Genomic DNA, 21,465 nt, shown 5'->3' on the forward strand with positions numbered 1-21,465 from the left:
AGCTCACATTATAGCAAGCAGTACGAAAGAAGTTACTTAGAGAATCACCCCAATACTCCTGAAGGCCTCTTATATCAATATAACTTTTCCCACCATTCAAAGAACAAATGATGGGTAATTATCCTTTCCATACAAACCCATATCCTGGCAGGCACCGTTACCCATTGCAGAATGCACTGTGTCAATCAATTGTGCCTTTAATCTTTACACTTACAGGTAAAGTGCAAAAGTGGAATTTCTGTACCCACCTCATGCGAAACCCATACAGCCTAGAATGAGTTCACATTTTTATTTTCTTCTTGAGAAATTACAAAACATTTTAATTTGTGTTCCAAACTGAAAACGTTTCAGGAGTATATTCAATTTTGCTGATGACAGGTATGGTTGGATTTTTTTAAAACCCAGCATATTTTGAACATGGAAATATTTGTTTTACCTACAGGCAGTTGAAAAACTGTCTGTTGATTTTTTGTTAATAAGAAAAATATTGTTTTTCTGACTTTGGAGCTAAAAATGTCCGTATTAAAAAGAGCTGCTTTAATGTAACATAAATAATCATCCAATAGAATGTAGCACAGAATAATCATCCAATAGAATCCAATAGAATAATCATCCAGTAGAATAGATCACTAGTTTTAATGCGTAACAAGGAATTTGGGGATGTGCAGCTTTTTCATATCTCAAAAACTATAGCATAACAAGCTGCCCCTCTTGACAGCCACTATTTTATACAGCTATTAAAAGTAGGAGACGTTGTTGAAAGGATGCTAGCTCTGCCCTAGAGTTCCAGAACTGAAAAAAGTCATACCAGTTGGAGCAGGAAAGGTTCTTAAACCATGCCAGAAATATGTTCATCCATTCCCTACTTTAAATCTTCCAAATAATGGAATCCCACACAATGTTCCTGTGTACCAGGTCTCGTCAGCAAAAGAATCACTCCCATAAGTGTATCCCACTTCCATTTTGTCCTTTGGCACGTTGATCCTTTTCCACAGAGCCTAGATTTACTCATCCTGACCTAGCCGAAGACTTGCAACGTTTCTAAGCCCCAGTTTGCCTCCTGAGGCTTCTGAGCGCCAGCTATCTCTCTGCATCGAAAAACGGAAGAGTTATTCATGCAGGTGGCACCAACCTGGAGGTGGCAGGCTCTGTGAACTGCATGTGCCTGGTAGAAGACATGCAGGGTGACACATGGCAGGGCCTGCTGTTCTGACATCCAATCCTGTCCCTGGAGATGGAAAAGGACCCGGGAGTATGGCTCGTAGGGAGACACTGTGCCTTCAATGGACACAGCACGGACATCCCAGGCAACAGAGACATCTTGGATTTGGGAGCTGTCAGATGGCACTGCCTAGGGAGAGAAAAAGACAGAGTTGTATGGTGGTGAAGCACCTCTTAGAACAATGAAGGCTACGCTCCATTCCTTACATACTGAGGAGTTTCCTCCTCACGGCTGGACAAAGTAATTACCTGTTGGGCAGTGAAAGGCAAGTAGGTGGCTTGGATGGTGGGTTTTGCTGAGAGGCGACGGTGGAGGAAAAGGAACGTCTCAGAGCGAGAGCTTAGGGAGGCATTTCCCGGAAGATAACGGTCTGTACGCTGAAGACGGAAATGATCCGCGCCATTTAGCACCTTTAGTTCAGTGGGCAGGTACACCACCTCAGGGGGGTCAGAGTCACAGTTCCCTGCAGAGAGAAGAACCATGTCTATCAACATCAAGCATATAGCCTCCTCCACACTTCGTATATATGAAAGAGGAGGTCCCCCCTCAAATGCTCCAGGCTCAGCAAAGGAGAAAAGTGAAGCAAAGGCAATATTTGGCCATTATCAGAGTATTTACTTTCGTCAGGATCATGGATTAAAGTCACACCTCGTGGAGCCTAGTCCCATGCCTTAGATCAGAGTTGGCCAACTCTGGTTCATGGACCAGAATTAACCTCCAAAGGAAATTTATTTGCTTTTGGAGGCCCTACTAAGTTTTAATCAAGGTGGAACAAGGGGTAAAGAAGCAATGAATCTCCATGTATATCTCACGTGTATGGGGTATTGTTTATGCACATTCAGAAAAGACAAAGAACAACTGCACATTTGTCTCATAAGGCAATATTTCAAGAAGCAAATCACCTCCTTGACCTCCCTCCCGTCAATGACTGCATATACTCTAAGGACATGTATCGCTCACTTGTGCATCCGTTAGGGGAGGTCTGTTCTATTACGGAGCCTGACTACCTGTGAGGAAGTAAACCTGGTTCCCATGCTAAAGTATTACACCCAGGCCATATACTTCCCCCAGGATCTCCCCCTCCCCCGCCACTTTTCCAACTTGAAATGGTCCTGGGAAGCACTATTTGCCCTATTGCCAAAACATAATATTTATTTATTTGCATTTATTTCTTTCTAGCCCAAAGTCACCCAGTAAGCTTCCATGGAAGAACAGAGATCGGAACCTGTGTCTCCCAGATCCTAGTCCAGCACTCTAACCACTCAACCACACTGGCTCTGTGCATGAATTGCTGGGTCAAAAACTGCCATTAGGAAAGGTTCATCTCTTCTCTCTCAGCCTCAGTGTTCCTCTCCCATAAAATGGGAGTAAATGTTGGCTTCCTGCAACCAGATCTCTGAGCAGCAGTGTAAATTTGTAATTACTTGCATAGATATGGCCAGGGCCGGTGCTACCATCAGGCGAACTAGGCGGTCGCAGAACTGGCCTGAGAAGCACAGTTTTAAACTGGGGGGGGGATGCAACTAATAATTTATATATTTTTTTATTTTAAGATAAGCACCACAACAGTGCTATGTAATTAATGTTATTAATTCTAATACCCCCCTAAAAGGTTTTGTGCTTTTATTTTTTTCTACAAGACATCTGTTTTTAAATATTGGTTAGCAATGTGGGTTAGCAAAGCAGCTAGCCCTGCCTAGGGCACAAAAATGACTGGCACCGGCCCTGGATATGGCTCAAGATCCCCCCGCCCCCCACTCTAGGCTACTGGAACCCAAAAAAACCCTAAGATCTTTTGAGATCAAGCACATCTTCTTTACCCAGGCTTTTAATCAACAGGTTTATCTTATCAGCTTTTTAATGTTATGTTCTGTTTTATGGATCGTTTTTATGCCTCCGGTCTAACGGACTGTTTTTAGTGGCTTCTGTTTATTCTGTGGGTTTTTTTCATCGTAAGTTGCCTCAAGCAGGAGTCGGAAGAGAAATATCCCTAATAAATAGAAATATCCTAAATAAACAAACACACCCCGGACATTTGTGCATTTGTGACTCATGAGTTCATATATTTGTATGCCACGCTTTAATCAGGTGACATAGTCTCCAGCCCCTTTTGACCCTTACTGTGTTATCATCCTAATCATGACATCATTAAATTTTTGCAGGGTTTTTTTTTCTACTTGGAGGTAATAGCCCCCCGGCCCCCGTTATTCACAGATTTTACCATTCACAGTGATCCTGGAAATAGATCCCCTGCCAATGGCAAGGGTGTACTGTATATCAACTAAGGACAGGAACGCTCCTGTTGCCGTTTTTAAAAGATGGCAAACATCACCAAGGCTATGCCTCGGGAATATGATATCATTTTATGAACCTGTGTTTCACTAAGTCCTGAAGGCTGTGTGCTTCCCCTTCTGGTGCTGGACTGCACTTTTTTCTTGTTTCTGTGAATTAAAAAAAAAAAAGCACACAGGGATGGAATATTCTGAATATTCTGAATATTCTGGAACCACTACTAGCATTAAAGGAAAAATACAGTTTTTAAAATAATGTTCGCGTCCTAATGATATGGGGGTGCGGGGGGAGGAACCAATGACTCCATTCCACGAACAGAGGCATTTTCCTCTGGCTCGGGGAGCCTTCCTCTAGTGCACGGCGCATGTTCCACTGGTGTAAGAAGTGTGTTCTGCCTGCGGCAGGCTCTGTCCCAAGCAAACTGGTCTTTCAGTCTCCAATCCTATGTCTTTCCAGCTGTACACTGAGTGTCCCATATCGAATCCGTGAAGAACATTTTTGAGCCAAGTCCACAAGCAAACGAGTCATTCCTGAAATGCATTTTATTTGACAATTTATTAATCACAGCAGCAACCACTTAAATCAGTGGTTCCCAACCTTTTCAAGTGTGAGAACCCCCTTCTTAACCTTTTGCAGACCCCCATACGATGGTAACGGTCCTGTTAGAATCTGCTGATGGAGAAAATACACAATGAGAAAAAGATCAAAATGACACTGCTTTGTGCACATCTGGTTTCGTGGACCCCTTGCAATAATTCTGCACACGCACACCCCAGCGGTCCCCAGATCCCAGGTTGGGAACCACTGACTTAAATAAACCTTTCCATAATCACTGACGTTATTGTAGTTGTCCAGTGTGTTGTTTGTATGATTTTTGCAGCACTTACAAGATTTTTCAGCAACAGGCCACTGAAAGCCACTTCCCAAATAATTCAGAATTAATACAAAGGTGAGTCTTACTTCAGCAATTTGAACGATGACTCCTACAATTCGTGGCCAATGAACAAAAGGGCAACTCCACCACACGTGATAGAAGTCCACCTGATCAGTATGACATTTCCAACACCTAAAAGTGTGTCTTCTAAACAATGAAAAGTCATTAAAAAACCTGAAGAGGCCTTTAACCTACATGTTCATGGGGCCTACCTCTCTTTTAAATGTGCACAAAGGTTTCACTGATGCGTACAGACCCAGAAAATGCATGAGTAGCAACGTGAGATGCATGACATTTGGCAGCTAGATATAATCCAACCTACTTTTGTTTACGTGATCAGACAGATTCATAGCCTACAGCTGATAGTTCACCTCCTGCCAAGATCTGTCTAAGGATGGCTTTATGCTTGAGTGGCCATTCACACAGAAAGCCTACCTGATTTTTAAAACTAATCCAAGTTTTCTGAATGGGACCAAGATCTTTTTAGTCCTATAGAGTATTTCAGGCCACGTATGAGCCGATTAGAGCATTTGGAAAAATCAAGCTCTAAAATGTGGTTAGCTGCACTTCATAATACATTATGGCTGGATGTATAGCCGTATATGGCTGGATGTATAGCCGATGATGTATAGCCGTCCATAAAATGACAGGAAATGTACATCTTAGAGACTGAGATTGTGGATATCTTAACTGTGTTCTTAATTCTTGTTGAGATTTTATGACATATACTGGAATACTCCCAGAAATGAGACCATCCTCTCTCTCGCCTCCTAATTTCACTTTCCTCTACTTCTTCTTCTCACTCCCTAATAACCCTTATGGATTTGATATCAAGATATCTCAGTGCCTGATGAAAATGTGCTCATGTCATTTCTTTGGTCTCATGAACATCCACAGATTGGCAAACTGCTCTTAAAAAGCAGCAGCAGCAGTTAACAGAGGACAGGAAAGGTTCTTGTCAATGATGCAGCTGCAAAGAAGGTGCAGGTAAAATAGGGTTGGCATATGCCCACTCATAAAAACAAATAAACAAATCTTTTAAAATCTTTTAAAATAAACAAATCCTGGAGGGGAAAGAGTATTTCCCCCACCCCACCCACCAGGCATGCACCAAAACTTGCATTTACTGCAAATAAAACTGCATTGTTTGTTTGAACACATGAAGCTGCCTTATACTGAATCAGAAAATCGGTCCATCAAGCTCAGTATTGTGTACTCAGATTAGAAGAGTCACAGGCAGAGGTCTTTCGCATTACCTACTACTTAGTCCTTTTAGCTGGAGATGCCAAGAATTGAGCCTGCGGTCTTCTGTATGACAAGCAGATGCTCTACCACTGAGACACAGCCCTTCCAAAATCTGGTCTGGCTTGCACCTATAGAGTGGAATTTACTTGGGCACTAAATTTAGAGTTTACCCCCCAAAAACACAACTGCTAGTTAACAGTCTTGGAAGCAGGTTTCTTTAACTTCAATGGTGTCTGTTCCCAGTTAAGCAGAGGGGTGCCTTCTCATGCTGCAACCCCCAGTATGGTCCGATGCTAAAGTACCATGTAAGCTACTTATGGGAATGATACCCAAAATAAGCAAAACTAAATTCCTGACCCCAGCACTCAGCTACTGTGGGCCTTGGGTAACAAGAAGGCAAAAATGCTCCTTCCACTGTTAAATGGTCTTCCATTCCTGTACAAAACCCAGGCTTACAAGGGATGAAGGATGTGAAACCCATGGAAAAAGCATATAGGTCTGTCCTATACTGTGCCAAACCACTGGTCCATTGAATTTCTGTCTGGCAGCAGCTGTCCAAAGGCTCAAGGGCCTTCTCTCCACCCCGCCTGAGACCCTTTTCATCAAAATTCAGTTACTTGTTCCAGATTACAGATTTTTCCAGCTCATAATTCTTTGCTGTATTGTGCATTGTGCCAACTCTAAAAAAAACCATTCTCACATATGGAATGTTAACTAACATATGCAAGGAGCCCTGGGACATGTTGTTACCTGGGTGCCTGCCATCCTGACTCAGGTGCCCTAGAAAATGATGTGTTTCAAAGCTCCTGGCACCTGGGACAATGCGGTTTCTGTATTCCAGGTACCAAGTGGGAATGAAGACCCCCTTCGAGAGGCCCACTAGTCACCCTTGCCCCCACAGCAAAATAAACATTGGTGAAAGAAATAGGTTGGCACAATAAGGTTCAAGGTCTTTTCAGTAAGAGGTCTGGGTGATATGAACGGCTCACAGGGGGGAAGTTTGACTCCATGTTACTCCTAGTTATATCACAAGAACGGATAAGTTTCCAAACTTCAGAATGGATTGGGGAGGAGCTATTTAAAAGCTTTTTAAAAGCTCATTTTAATTGCACCCCTTCCAAATCAAGCACCGCTAATGTTAACTGGTAATACCAGAAATTGAACCGGGGACCTCTTTAAATGCAAAATGTGTTGTTCCATCACTGAATTATGGTCCCTTCCTACAGAATATGCTAATGGAGCAGAGCTGGGAGCCCATGCACGAACACCCTTTTAATCCCTTTGTCTCATTCTGGCCTTGAACAAATTATGGTTAGAAATCAGTTGGTGGTGACTAGGGTTGCTAGGTCCGTCTTCGCCACCAGCGGGAGGTTTTTGGGGTGCAGCCTGAGGAGGGCGGGGCTTGGGGAGGGGAGGGACTTCAATGCCATAGCATCCAATTGCCAAAGTGGCCATTTTCTCCAGGTGAACTGATCTCTTTCGGCTGGAGATCAGTTGTAATAGCAGGAGATTTCCTGCTAGTACCTGGAGGTTGGCAACCCTAGTGGGGACAAGTATCCAGAGCGCATGCATTTTTGGAGTACCATAGCTGCCCTGACATCTATTTGCCAGCAAATATATCTTTTTGGGTTTTAGAAAGAATTGGACACATTTATGTGAGAATTGTCTGTGAGTGCCATTGCAGCCCACTGTGGCTCAGGGATGGGTCTCTCTCTTTCTTCTGGTTCCTTAGCAGTTGTCATAAAGACTACATGCTGTGTAGAATGAACATATGCCTCATTAAAATTTCTTTTGGGATGATTCAATGGATGGACTTTCTTCACACTCGCAGTTAAAACACTACCATGCTTGGGGTTAGGGAGGCACTTTCCTCCAACTCAGTACTGACTAGTGACCCTGGAGGGATGGGAGCTTTTTTAGTTCATGGCTTGACTCTCTTGCTTGAGTCATCTGCAAGCACTCTATGGCAACATGCAGTACTTGTAGCACAAAACTGCCTGGATTGCAAAGGCCAATCTGCAAAGGCAAGCATTGCAAAGACAAGCATTGGATTCAATGGCTTTGGAATCCTCTTTTTATACAGATTACCGTATGTTTGTTTTGTAGCTGTAGACACCATCTCCTACTACATGGCTCTGGATCAACACAGCACATGGGATCTTGACCTCCTGTGGGAACCCTAGGTAGCCTTATAAATAAGAAACATAAGAGAAATTGCTACTCATAAAGATCCAAACACACTGAAATTATTTCAGGGATAGCTATCCACTTAAGTGGAAATGCAACAGGGCTATGAACTGAACACTCATTAGATTAGACTGTCCTTCTAATGTGTTTCTACACCAATTGCAGACTACTGCCCCCAGTCTTACCTGCGGCACCTACTACGCATTAATGTAATGCAAAATGATAACATTTAGTTGGTATATTTGATTTTTGGTGTGTTCGTAGTGAATGGGGTTTGGACAGCCATTAGACCAAGTTCTTGTCCAGCTCCTGTTGTACTTTTAGTGGGGCTGGAACAACAGACACTCCTAGTGGGCTGCACCACCAGTGACTGATTTTAAATCCCTAGCTGTTGATGGCATGCTATTTGTGAAATCTTCACTGCTATCTGAGAATAAGAAAAAATGGTCCTATTATGAAGAATTTGAATACATTATAGGAAAAGCACTAGACAAATACCAAAAATAAAGGGATTTTAAAAGACAAAATCATATCTTTCTGTAAAATACATTACCGGTAATTATTTTGAATCCCTGGAGCTAGCAATATTGCCTTTGCGATGTTCACACTGTATATATCATATCCAAGGTGTTTGCATTCCTGTCTTTTCCATTAAAAATTCAAGCCTCATCTTCCCCTGAATTCTCTGGGTACCCATGAACACACCATGTTAGATGAGAAAAGGGAATGAAAGCCAAGTAGCGGAGAGAGAAAGGGATCTCTAGTCCAACCACTTAACTCTTTAGACCACACATCCATAGTTGCCCATTGCCAAAGAATTGACTGACAGTCAGCAAAAAATCCTCCTTTCAATCGCTCTCTATGGAATTAATAAGCCAGGATCAGGTCAGGCATCTGAAAGAAACTATCTGCTCTACAGTGGCATTAGAAAGGGTTTTTCCTTATGAAGAATAGCACTTTGAAGGTGGTAAAGGATATGTCAGCATTAATTAAGCAGGGAAAAGCAGGCACTGGGGATAGCCATTAAGAGATGCTCTTTATTCCACACTAAAGCTCAATAAAACACAGTGGATGCTCCTTATTTCAAAAGACTGCTGCTCCAGAGGTGGGACTCCACAGACTCACTATCCTTTATTTCTGAAATGCTGAGTAACAGACACAATTTTAGAGCATACAAAAAGATATTCTCATTATCAGTTTGAGTAAACTTGTCATTTCGGCTTCAAGGTTGAAAAAACGCCCTTGTTCATTAAATTAAAAAAAAAAGGGCAAATTATGGTTGTTTTCAGATATTTGCAGCCAACACCTCCGGCAGAATAAACTAATATAGTTTCCGTGACATCCACTGTTCCTACCTGCATTTATGATCTGCTCGCCAATATGCTTTGTTTCGTTTTATTAATATTTCCGCCAGCATCTCAGTTCCACCTGGGAATTGAGGTTTTTCAGAGCAGCCATTTTAATGCTGTCGGGTGAATAAGAGAGGGGAAGTATGGCTGCGGGTTTTGTTTTGGGGGGGAATCCTTTTTTTGGGGGGGGGATATTCAAGGAGATTTTGCAGTTCAGCTTCAATTTGGGATTTCTCCAGCTTCCAAACAAATGCTAAAAATGGTAATGATGTTGTTTCTCATTAAGTGAGATCTAATTACAGTTATCCACCTGGGAAAAGGCAGCATGTTCCTAGGATCGAAGAAGCCTGGGGGGAGGAGGAGGGTGTATAGTAGTAGAATGTGTAGTAGAACGTCTATTGGGAAGGCATTTACTGATCCACGGAGGCATGGAAACTACATTCTCTGCATCAGCCATATGAACCTTTCCAAGGCTAGTGCCTGGAGTTTTGCTCTTTTTTTAGCTGCTTGTAAAAAATAACTACACCTACAGCTGTTCTAGCTGCCAAGGAAGCTTTCTGGATGCAACTTAACAGAGGTATTGAGATGCCCATCTATATGTGCCCATCAAGCACTGTTGCTTTGGCTGCTGAGGCAGGAACCATTTACCAAGGCTGTTGGTAACCTTTAGAAAAATGGGATGATACGGTGTACGAGAGAGGTGTTCAACCAGGCTGCCACTGTACGCCCCATCACACGCACAAACGGTAGAAGCCCCAGTAATCCCAGCACCATATTGTATCATGTCGAGTAGTGCTACCCAAAACCCCTGCCCATTTTTACTCCATCCCATTTGTTTCCCCCTTTCCTACAAAGCGCAGAGGGTGGTTTAAGTCATTCCGCACGACCTTCACAGCAATGCTGCAAGGCATATTAAGCTGAGCTAGTGGTACGAAGTGAGCTCCCTGGCAGATGCTGTGGGGCTTGAACCCAGAACCCTGGATTAGAAACCCCAAACCCCAGAGTTGCCAGAATGCGGGGAGAACCGCAGGTCCAACCAATTCTGTCCCACGCAACCATTCTCAAGGAGTTCAGCAGAGGAACAGAGAGGTTCAATGAGAGATGCTCAGATCAGGTGACTGAAGGGTCCCTGGCGGGATAAAGATGATCCCGTCATTCGTGGAAAAGACTGTTCTATCGTTGCTGGATCCTGGTCCCAGAACACCACCTGTACCTGTTGTCTTGCCTTTATATTGGGCCGCTCTACAGATTCTGACTCCTTCCTTGACCCTGACTGTGCTTCTGCTAATCCTGTAACTGCCTACTTTGAATCATGGCTTCTGGCCTGACCACTGACATGGTCTTTGCCTATGGCCCAATTGTCTGTTTCTTTCTTTTTTTTTAACTTTTTATTATTTTATTTATATAATTGGAGGGTATAGGAAGAGAAAAGGGGAAGGGGTAAACGTTATCATTATAAAAACAATACAGTATTATGAAATGATTTTTAAATAAAACATAATTACAAAATATCTTTAGTTTGTTATACTTGCATCAGGCTGATTTATAATATTTTAAAAATTCATATTCTACTTGGCAGTTAATTGAGATAAAAAATATAATTCAGAGTTTATTATAACGTTTAAGCATATTACGTTTAAGTTAGCTGCATTTCATGTAAGTATAAAAAGACGCCCACTTCTCCTCAAATTGCTCAGTGGATTCACTGGGTTTAGGATTTAATTCAAAAGTCATTTTAGCCATGGTTGCATATTCCAGAAGTTTTTCTTTCCAGTCATCAATTTCAGGTATGTGGGTTTGTTTCCAGGTTCTTGCTAAAATTGTTCTGGCAGCTGTTGTAGCATATTTGAAGACGTCATGCGCCAATTGTCTGTTTCTGATTCTCCAGACTTGGGAGTACTCTGCTTTGTCTGACCTGCCTTAGTACTTGACAGTTTCTACCTGAACAGAGATTTAGCCCAGTTCTCACTAGTCCAAATCCAACACAGTGAATCCAATGGAGTTTAGTGCTCCACTGGAGGAACCTTTCTTCAAAGGCACATTATGTAAAGGAACTGCCAACACTAAAGGTGCTCCAGCAGAGCGCAAATTTACTTATTTATTTATTTACCAAATATTTATTTATTTACCAAATTTCTTTATTTATTTACCAAATTTCTTTATTTATTTACCAAATTTATACCCCACCATTCTGCATTGATCAAGGCCACAAGGGAGGCTAAAAGATTAAAAACATATGTAATAGAAAACACCTCTTGAAGCTAAGTAAAAATACATCATTAAAACATTTAAAACCAAGCTAAAAAAACTTTTTTTTCCCGTCGTCCCATCTGACTTATGGCAACCCCTGTGGGATTTTCAAGGCAAGAGATGTTCCGAGGTGGTTTGCCATTGCCTACCTTCGTGCCACCACCCTGGTATTCCTTGGAGGTCTCCCATCCAAATACTTGCCAGGGTTGATCCTGCTTAGCTTCTGAGATCTGATGAGATTAGGCCAGCCTGGACTACCCAGATCAGGGCAAAATACATACAATACCTAAAATAAAGGTAAAGGTCCCCTGTGCAAGCACTGGGTCATTCTTGACCCATGGGGTGATGTCACATCCCGACATTTTCTAGGCAGACTTTGTTTATGGGGTGGTTTGCCAGTGCCTTCCCCAGTCATCTTCCCTTTACCCCCAGCAAGCTGGGTACTCATTTGACCGATTTCGGAAGGATGGAAGGCTGAGTCGACTTTGAACCGGCTACCTGAAACCGACTTCCGTCGGGATTGAACTCTCAGGTCGTGAGCAAAGCTTTGGACTGCAGTACTGCAGCTTACCACTCTGCGCCATGGGGCTCCTAATACCTAAAATACACATTCATAAAAACAACAATTAAAACATAGGGCATGGAGGATCACTGAAGGAATGCCAGACACAACAACAAAAAATCTTCACCCGCTGGTAGAAGATGGCAACAGAAGGGGACAGGTAAGTCTGTCTGGGAAAAGAGTTCCAGGTTTGGTGCCACAGCCAAGAAGGTCCTCTTCCAGATTGCCACCTGCCTAATTTCAGAATGTAGGGCCACCGGAAGCAGGGACTCAGAAGATGATCGCAGCGGTCAGGTAGGTTTGCAAGGGAGCAGGTGGTCCTTCGGCTATGCTAGTCCCAAGCCATGTAGGGCTATGAAAGTCAACGCCAGTACATTGAAATGTGGCCAGAAACAGATTGGGAGCCAGTGATATGATCCCTACGACCCACTTTTCAAGGGCAACCCCATGTAAAATGCATTGCAGTAATCTAATCTAGATGTGACCCAGGCAGGCACCACCGCGGCCAGATCTATTCTGCCCAGGAGAGACCGCAGCTGGCTAACCAGTTGAAGCTGGTAAAAGGCACTCCTAGCCACAGTTGCCACCTGCTTATCTAGCAGTAGGCCTGGGGTCCAAGAGCAACCCCAAACTATGGACCTGTTCCTTCAAGGAGAATGCAGCCCCATCCAGAATGGGTGATACCTTAAGTCTCAGGTCAGACCTTCCACTCACCAGTAGCACTTATGTATTGTTGGGATTAAGCTTCAATTCCAGATGCGCACTCAATAAATTAGCTCTTCCACATGCCAGATGGGTGCCACACTGGTTCCTCATATATCAGTGCTGCAGATAAGGAGCTACATTGTGCAGCACAAATAAGAAATATAAACACGGGGGCATCACATACCACAACATTTCTGCTTTTTTTGACAGCACATTCCAGTGTTCTCTGGTTAATGCTAAAGCACTAATACAGTTTGTATCATGGGCTTATCTAGAATGCACTTTTCTGCTGTTTGGGATTGGTACTTTATGTATTCATCTGGAATTCAGAAGATCTTGCAAAGACTTACAAAACTTTTACCTGTACTGGTCCTGCAACTACCACCACCTATGAGGTGGGCTGGCAGGCAACAACACAGGCCAAAGCCACTAGCATGTATGGACCATTTGCACTGGATACACAATCTTGTCCCTTCAAAAGTGATCCACCTATGCTTTGCCAGAGCTGACCAGCGACTGTCTAATCTATGCAAATAATGGGGAGAGGAGAGGCAGTATTAATTATGCTGGATATAGGACAAAACTAGATGAAATGCTGGAGATCCAGAATCAGATCTTCTATCTGTTTGAATTTTCTTTTAGCAGTGTGTATGTGTGTGTGTGGGGGTGTTAACTGGGGCCACAGTCCTGGAAAAGACAATAACGCTAGGAAAAGTTGAAGAGGAAGAACCAACATGAGATGGACTGACTCTATAAAGGAACAGAAGCCACGACCCTCAGTCTGAAAGACCTGACCTGTTAACGATAGGTCATTTTGGAGGACATTAATACATAGGGTCGCCATAAATCAGAAGTGACTTGACAACGCTTCACATACACACACACACACACACACACACACACACACGCACACACACAGAGCGCCCTGGTGAGAGGCTTCTCATTCCATACACTGTGATCTGCCCCAATAGGGAAAGAATACATTTTCCAGTATGTTTTCCCACTATTAGGCCCAAAGCAGTTGGAAGGCAGAAATATAAAAGAAACAGGAGATTCTGGCATGGATTTGCAACATCTCATCTAATATGGCCTTCAAATTCCAGTACATGAATTGAACATGGAAAACTTAATCCAAGGCAGATTTCAGCCTGATCGGCAAACCAAGCCCTTGCACAAGCGGTGGCTACTATTGTGCATGCAATATCCCAGTTGAGGGAATTAGAAGGGGCCCTACCAACCCAGTACTGTGCCCACCCAGCATTACAAAGTGCACGGGGACCAAGGGATCAATGCTGATAACCAGACCCTGTCAAAATTATCTGAAGCGAAGGAGAACTCCACTAAGAAATAAATGCATTTTGTTTTTTGGTCGCCTTTTTTATTTTTTAAGAACACAAGAACAAAAGAAAAGCCCTGCTGGATCAGACCAAGGCCCATCAAGTCCAGCAGTCTGTTCACCCAGTGGCCAACCAGGTGCCTCTAGGAAGCCCACGAACAAGACAGCTACAGCAGCACCATCCTGCCTGTGTTCCACTGCACCTAATACATTCGGCATGCTCCTCTGATCCTGGAGAGAATAGGTATGTATCATGACTAGTATCCATTTTAACTAGTAGCCATGAATACCCCTCTCCTCCATGAACATGTCCACTCCCCTCTTAAAGCCTTCCAAGTTGGTAGCCATCACCACATCCTGGGGCAGGGAGTTCCACAATTTAACTATGCGTTGTGTGAAGAAATACTTCCTTTTGCAAATATATCGTGTGTTTTTTAAATCCCTTCACTTCCCAAAGAGGCATTTTAACTGCTGGGGCAGGACAGTAAATAAAATACAATTGCATCAAATATAGATACTTCTGACCAAAGAAAAGAATGGCTCAACAAACAGAGATCATACGACAATCCCATCCTGGGCTTACACCAGGTAGATGAGGATACACAGATTCACTCTCTCTGCCATAGCCTTGATACAAAAGACAGTACACTGAGCAACCCATCAGGAGCAAGACAAGCTGAGAAAGGATTTATTTTCTAGAATTTAAGCAATTGCCTGAACAATTTAAGGAGATCCATCTCCTAGCACACGGAGAGCTGAAGAAGCCGCCCCTAGTGGCGGCGAAAACGCACGACATCCGGACGGCGTCCCGACTTCAACCTCCAATTTCTGCTTCCTTCTACGGAATTAGAGACTAAGCCAAAGAGCTGCTAGATCCTGTTTAGATTATACGAACTTTCTTCAACACATGAAATTGTGTATATTGATTTCCTCATTCCTATTCTTGTAGTTGTTAGCAGTGCTTTATTCACCTCTGTATAGAATTTATTTTTGAATTTATAAGTTTCCTTTATCACATTTATAGCACTTGCATTTCTTTATCTGTTAATACATGTGTTTTGCAAATTATTTGAGAGCCTGTACTAATTTTACCTCAACCTCAACCATAGCCTTGATACAGCCTATAGAAACTTGAGTTATTTTGCCACCCCCTCCCCTCTACTGTCTGTGTATGCAGAGCAGCAAATAAATGCCACCCCTCGTGAGTGTTGCAGCATCCTGCTAGGATCCCTGCTCCTACCTCTGGCAGAAGAAGCAGATGGCTGAGAGATACCGTGACATCACTCTCTGCCCCTTCAGGTCCCAGAATGAGAGGTGGGAGGAAACAAGTGGATTCTTTACAAATCTAGGCTCTCCCTCCCCTAGGGCATGGCCTCTGTCACCTCTGCTCCCTTCTCTGCTAACTACTATTCCCCCCCCCCATCAATTTTCGACTCATCAGCTTGACAACCTGATGCAGACTGGCCCTCCACACTCTTCATTCCACGTTGAGGGACCTCGCTCTACCCTTCCTCACCAAACAGCCTGGGGGGGGGGTCCTCCACCACACAGTCCTTCTGGTATTCCTATAGTTGCCTCTCATTCTGCCATAAGAACCTCTTCCTCGCTTAAGCCCTCTTGTAACCCAGCTTTTCTCCAGGGATTCTCCATTAAAACCAGCGACCAGCTCTGCAACCACATCAAAGGCAGGAAAGGCCCGTTCTCCCCGCTCCCACCATGGCAAACAATAAGCGTAATAACCACCAACCATCAAGATTTCAGGCATTGCCACACTTTCCTAGTACCTCCAAGCTCTTCCCTTTCACAAATGGCACCAGGATCAGAGGAGCATGCCGAATATATTTGGTGCTGTGGAGCACAGGCAGGATGGTGCTGCTGCAGTCGTCTTGTTTGTGGGCTTCCTAGAGGCGCCTGGTTGGCCACGGTGTGAACAGACTGCTGGACTTGATGGACCTTGATCTGCTCCAGCAGGGCTTTTCTTATGTTAGGAGGATTTATTCATCACTGTAAAATGAATACTGTAGAATCACTGTAGCCTTCAGCTATTAAGAATCCTTTGCCCCATACAGCACAGGACATTCACTTTCTATTAATGAAGCAACACTTGCAAATGGAAGTGATGGAGCAAAAGAATAGTGAGAACCTCTTGCCTGGCCACAAACCCCACAAGAAAAATTAAGGAGGATACTACAACTAAAACACTGACAGCTCCACAGAGCACAGAGGCTGCAGACCCTCTTGCCTTACAGAGCAACATACCAGAGTTGGGAAAGTCGCTGGCAAAGGGCTGCACGCTTGTCTTTTGCCTTATCGCTGCTACTTTCTGGTTGAGAAGCTCTGACACGCTCATGCACCCGGGTAGCCAAAAGTACTGCTAACAACTATAGCGGCATTCGGTCAACACTCTTGAGAGGGGTTCAAAAACACCATAAAATGCACCGATCTATTTTCACTGTAAAGCACGATTGTCAGAGAACAGCACTAGACTCAAAGCACTCGGGAATGACTACAAACCTCCAGGCCAGGGGCAGAGCTTTGCACAGCATCTCAACACAGGAACTGGGGGACAAAGTAGAATATAGCATGGATGATATTTAGACAGAGCAGGTAAAGGCAGGACTGAGCTGCAGATCCTGGTTCCCCCAAGATAGCAGTTTTATGAGCTTCAGTCTCCCAAGGGAAACTGTGTCAGCCCTAGGGCTCTTGTAATTTGCAAGTAGCCTGCCCTCCTGGATAAGGGGGAGGGGGAGGGATATACTGTGGGAATTAATCTTGCCTGACTGGTAGGGGGAGGGGGCTTCCAAAAGCTAATTGAATTATAGCAGAGACAGACCTAGGATGCTTCATTTGCATTGCCAGCTAAGCGGGGTGGGTGGGGGGGATGTGGCTTGTTCCCTGGCTCCAGCAGCTGGTAGGCTCAGAGCAAAGGTCCAGCGGCACCAGCAGAGCTCAAGGATGGGGGGGGCATCCCGAGGGGCTTGGACCGGGGCAGAAGGAGCTTGCCATCTTTTAGACAGCGCAGAAGGATGGTTCAAAGGGGAAGAGACGGCTATGGTGTCCTAATGATATCCAAACAAAATCAACAGTAGGGGAAGCTCTGAGACTGGGGGTGGGGAAAACCACTGTCTTAGGCATCACCTGCTTGCTTAGGCCATTTATGCATGGGAGGTTTTGCCTTGGATTTGCAGCTCTCTAGATGCACATTTTCCCCATCTGAATTCTCAAAAAACTGCATGGGGGCTTGTTGTTGAGTGATGAAAATTCGTATGGGGAAAATGTGCATCTAGAGAGCTGCAAATCCAAGGCAAAACCTCCCATGCATAAATGGCCTTGGAAAACAACCACAGGAGCAGCACTGCTCAGGCACACCATGCACAGATCCGAGAAAAGGTGCCCAGTGCTTCAACCTCCTTCTCCTCTCCTCCACCCCCCACCTTGACATGCAGAGGTGTCCGGCGTTTCCATGGAGATCAGGAGAAAACGCATTACTGCATCCCGTAGTTTTCCAAACCGGATTTGGGGGGATGACAGTAAAAAGTCTAAGGATAGAAAGGATAGAAATTCCTGATGGGGAACGTCCAAGAGATGCCCCTGTTAGTTGATCGCCTTGGAACATGAACACATGAAGCTGCCTTCTACTGAGCCAGACCCCCCAGGTCCATCCAAGTCCATATTGTCTACTCAGAACGGCAGCGGCTCTCCAGGGTCTCCGGCAGAGGTCTTTCGCACCACCTGCTTGCCCGGTCCCATTAAGTGGAGATGCTGGGGACTGAACCTGGGAGCTCCTGCATGCCAAGCAGAGGCTCTACCACTGAGCCACGACCCCTCTCCAGGGTCTCAGGCAGAGGTCTTTCGCATCACCTGCTTGCCTGGTCCCTTGAACTGGAGATGCCGGGGATTGAACCTGAGAGCTCCTGCATGCCAAGCAGAGGCTCTACCACTGAGCCACGACCCCTCTTCATGGCTCTCCAGGGTCTCTGGCAGGGGTCTTTCCCATCACCTACTTGGCTAGCCCCTTGAACTGGAGATGCCAGGGATTGAAGCTGGGAGCTTCATGCCAAGCAGATGCTCTACCACTGAGCCACGACCTCTCGTCTCAGGCAGAGGTCTTTCCCATCACCTACTTGCCTGGTCCCTTGAACTGGAGATGCGAGGGATTGAACCTGGGACCTCCTGCATGCCAAGCAGATGCTCTACCACTGAGCCACGACCCCTACGGCAGGGGTCTTTCCCATCACCTACTTGGCTAGCCCCTTGAACTGGAGATGCCAGGGATTGAAGCTGGGAGCTTCATGCCAAGCAGATGCTCTACCACTGAGCCACGGCCCCTCTCCAGGGTCTCAGGCAGAGGTCTTTCCCATCACCTGCTTGCCTGGTCCCTTTAACTGGAGATGCGGGGGATCGAACCTGGGAGCTCCTGCATGCCAAGCAGATGCTCTACCACTGAGCCACGACCCCTCTTCATGGCTCTCCGGCGGGGGTCTTTCCCATCACCTAACTGGAGATGCCAGGGATTGAACCGGGGACCCTCCTGCAGGCCAAGCAGAGGCTCTACCACTGAGCCACGGCCCCTCCCCACAGCTCTCCAGGGTCTCAGGCAGGGGTCTTTCCCATCACCTGCTTGCCTGGTCCCTTTAACTGGAGATGCGGGGGATCGAACCTGGGACCCTCCTGCAAGCCAAGCAGAGGCTCTGCCACTGAGCCACGACCCCTCTTCATGGCTCTCCAGGGTCTCCGGCGGGGGTCTTTCCCATCACCTAACTGGAGATGCCAAGGATTGAACCGGGGAGCTCCTGCATGCCAAGCAGACGCTCTACCACTGAGCCACGACCCCTCTTCATGGCTCTCCGGCGGGGGTCTTTCCTTCACCTAACTGGAGATGCCAGGGATTGAACCTGGGAGCTCCTGCATGCCAAGCAGACGCTCTACCACTGAGCCACGACCCCTCGTCTCAGGCAGGGGTCTTTCCCATCACCTGCTTGCCCAGTCCCTTTAACTGGAGATGCCGGGGATTGAACCTGGGACCTTCTGCATGCCAAGCAGATGCTCTACCACTGAGCCATAACCCTTCTTCATGGCTCTCCAGGGTCTTTGGTGGGGGTCTTTCCCATCACCTAACTGGCTAGCCCCTTTAACTGGAGATGCCGGGGATTGAACCTGGGACCTCCTGCATGCCCAGCAGACGCTCTACCACTGAGCCACGGCCCCTCCCCGCAGCTCTCCAGGGTCTCAGGCAGGGGTCTTTCCCATCACCTACTCGGCTAGCCCCTTGAACTGGAGAGGCCGGGCACTGCGCCTGGGACCCTCCTGCATGCCCAGCAGAGGCTCTGCCCCTGAGCCCCGGCCCCATCCCCGCAATGCAACCTGCTTTCCGTTCCCACCAAAGGCAGAAGGACGTTGGCGGCCAGGAATGGACGCGAGCCGCGAGCCAAGCCCGAGCGGGGGGGACCAGGAGCTCCGGTTCCCCCGCGCGGGGGAAGACCCCACCTCCCCTCCGGCTGGCCCTCCCTGGCCGACCCGAGCGGCAGGACTCACCTCCGGCAGCGCGCAGGGCGAGGGCGACGGCCAGCAGGAGCCCGGGGGCCGCGCGGCGGGACCCCATCCTCGCGGACCCCGACCCACGCGGCCCACCCACCCACTGCCCTTCAGAGCCCCTCGCCCCAGCCGCGGAGCTCCGGCGGCCAGGCGCTCAGCGCTGCCTCCCAGCCGCGCATCCCCAGCCCGGCCGCCCAGACAATAGAGGTGGGCGGGCGGGCAGGGGGGAGGGGGCTGCACATGGGATCAGCACCCCGCCCCCGCCGCTGGGTCCTAAAAAGCACCTGGTCTCTCTCTCTCTCTCTCTCTCTCTCCCCCATCCCCCCCCCCCCGGTGAGGTTCTGCAGCTACCCTCGGCAATCCCAATAAATCACTTGCTCAGACAGGTCCATCAGAAGCAGGTAGACGTTTAAAATATTGTCGAAGGCTTTCACGGGCAGAGTTCGTTGGTTCTTGCGGGTTATCCGGGCTGTGGGACCGTGGTCTTGGTCTTTTCTTTCCTGACGTTTCGCCCGCAGCTGGGGCCGGCATCTTCAGAGGAGTTAATCTATTTATTGGTTCTTGTAGGTTATCCGGGCTGTGTGACCGTGGTCTTGGTCTTTTCTTTCCTGACGTTTCGCCCGCAGCTGGGGCAGGCATCTTCAGAGGAGTTAATCTATTTATTGGTTCTTGTAGGTTATCCGGGCTGTGTGACTGTGGTCTTGGTCTTTTCTTTCCTGACGTTTCGCCCGCAGCTGTAGCAGGTATCTTCAGAGGAGTTAATCTATTTATTGGTTCTTGTAGGTTATCCGGGCTGCGTGACCGTGGTCTTGGTCTTTTCTTTCCTGACGTTTCGCCCGCAGCTGGGGCAGGCATCTTCGGAGGAATTAATCTATTTATTGGTTCTTGTAGGTTATCCGGGTTGCGTGACCATGGTCTTGGTCTTTTCTTTCCTGACGTTTCGCCCGCAGCTGTGGCAGGCATCTTCAGAGGAATTAATCTATTTATTGGTTCTTGTAGGTTATCCGGGCTGTGTGACCGTGGCCTTGGTCTTTTCTTTCCTGACGTTTCGCCCGCCGCTGGGGCAGGCATCTTCAGAGGAATTAATCTATTTATTGGTTCTTGTAGGTTATCCGGGCTGCGTGACCGTGGTCTTGGTCTTTTCTTTCCTGACGTTTCGCCCGCAGCTGTGGCAGGCATCTTCAGAGGAATTAATCTATTTATTGGTTCTTGTAGGTTATCCGGGCTGCGTGACCGTGGTCTTGGTCTTTTCTTTCCTGACGTTTCGCCCGCAGCTGTGGCAGGCATCTTCAGAGGAATTAATCTATTTATTGGTTCTTGTAGGTTATCCGGGCTGTGTGACCGTGGTCTTGGTCTTTTCTTTCCTGACGTTTCGCCCGCAGCTGGGGCAGGCATCTTCGGAGGAATTAATGTATTTATTGGTTCTTGTAGGTTATCCGGGCTGCGTGACCGTGGTCTTGGTCTTTTCTTTCCTGACGTTTCGCCCGCAGCGGTGGCAGGCATCTTCAGAGGAATTAATCTATTTATTGGTTCTTGTAGGTTATCCGGGCTGCGTGACCGTGGCCTTGGTCTTTTCTTTCCTGACGTTTCGCCCGCAGCTGGGGCAGGCATCTTCAGAGGAGTGACACTGAAGGACAGTGTCTCTGTGTTAATCCTTCAGTGTTACTCCTCTGAAGATGCCGGCCACAGCTGCGGGCGAAACGTCAGGAAAGAAAAGACCAAGACCACGGTCACACAGCCCGGATAACCTACAAGAACCAGGTAAACGTTTATTGAGGAGCACGTCGGAACACAGCCTGAGCAACCCACGAGTTCAACGCTGCTAACGGCGAACCAAACCACAAAGCA

General features: G+C 46.5%; 1 protein-coding gene across 1 annotated transcript in view; it reads right to left on the reverse strand.

Annotated features, from left to right (window-relative positions):
• Positions 1–19,684, reverse strand: part of TMEM132A (transmembrane protein 132A) — a 30,501-nt gene extending 10,817 nt beyond the window's left edge. The window contains exons 1-3 of the mRNA XM_056851996.1: positions 19,618–19,684; positions 1,471–1,685; positions 1,133–1,351 (exon numbers count right to left, since the gene is read on the reverse strand). Of these exons, the coding sequence (XP_056707974.1) occupies positions 1,133–1,351; positions 1,471–1,685; positions 19,618–19,684 (501 nt within the window). The remainder of the gene's footprint in view (positions 1–1,132; positions 1,352–1,470; positions 1,686–19,617) is intronic.
• Between the last annotated feature and the right edge of the window lie 1,781 nt (positions 19,685–21,465).

Source organism: Euleptes europaea, chromosome 6 (assembly GCF_029931775.1).
Source record: "Euleptes europaea isolate rEulEur1 chromosome 6, rEulEur1.hap1, whole genome shotgun sequence".
Classification (NCBI taxonomy): domain Eukaryota; kingdom Metazoa; phylum Chordata; class Lepidosauria; order Squamata; family Sphaerodactylidae; genus Euleptes; species Euleptes europaea.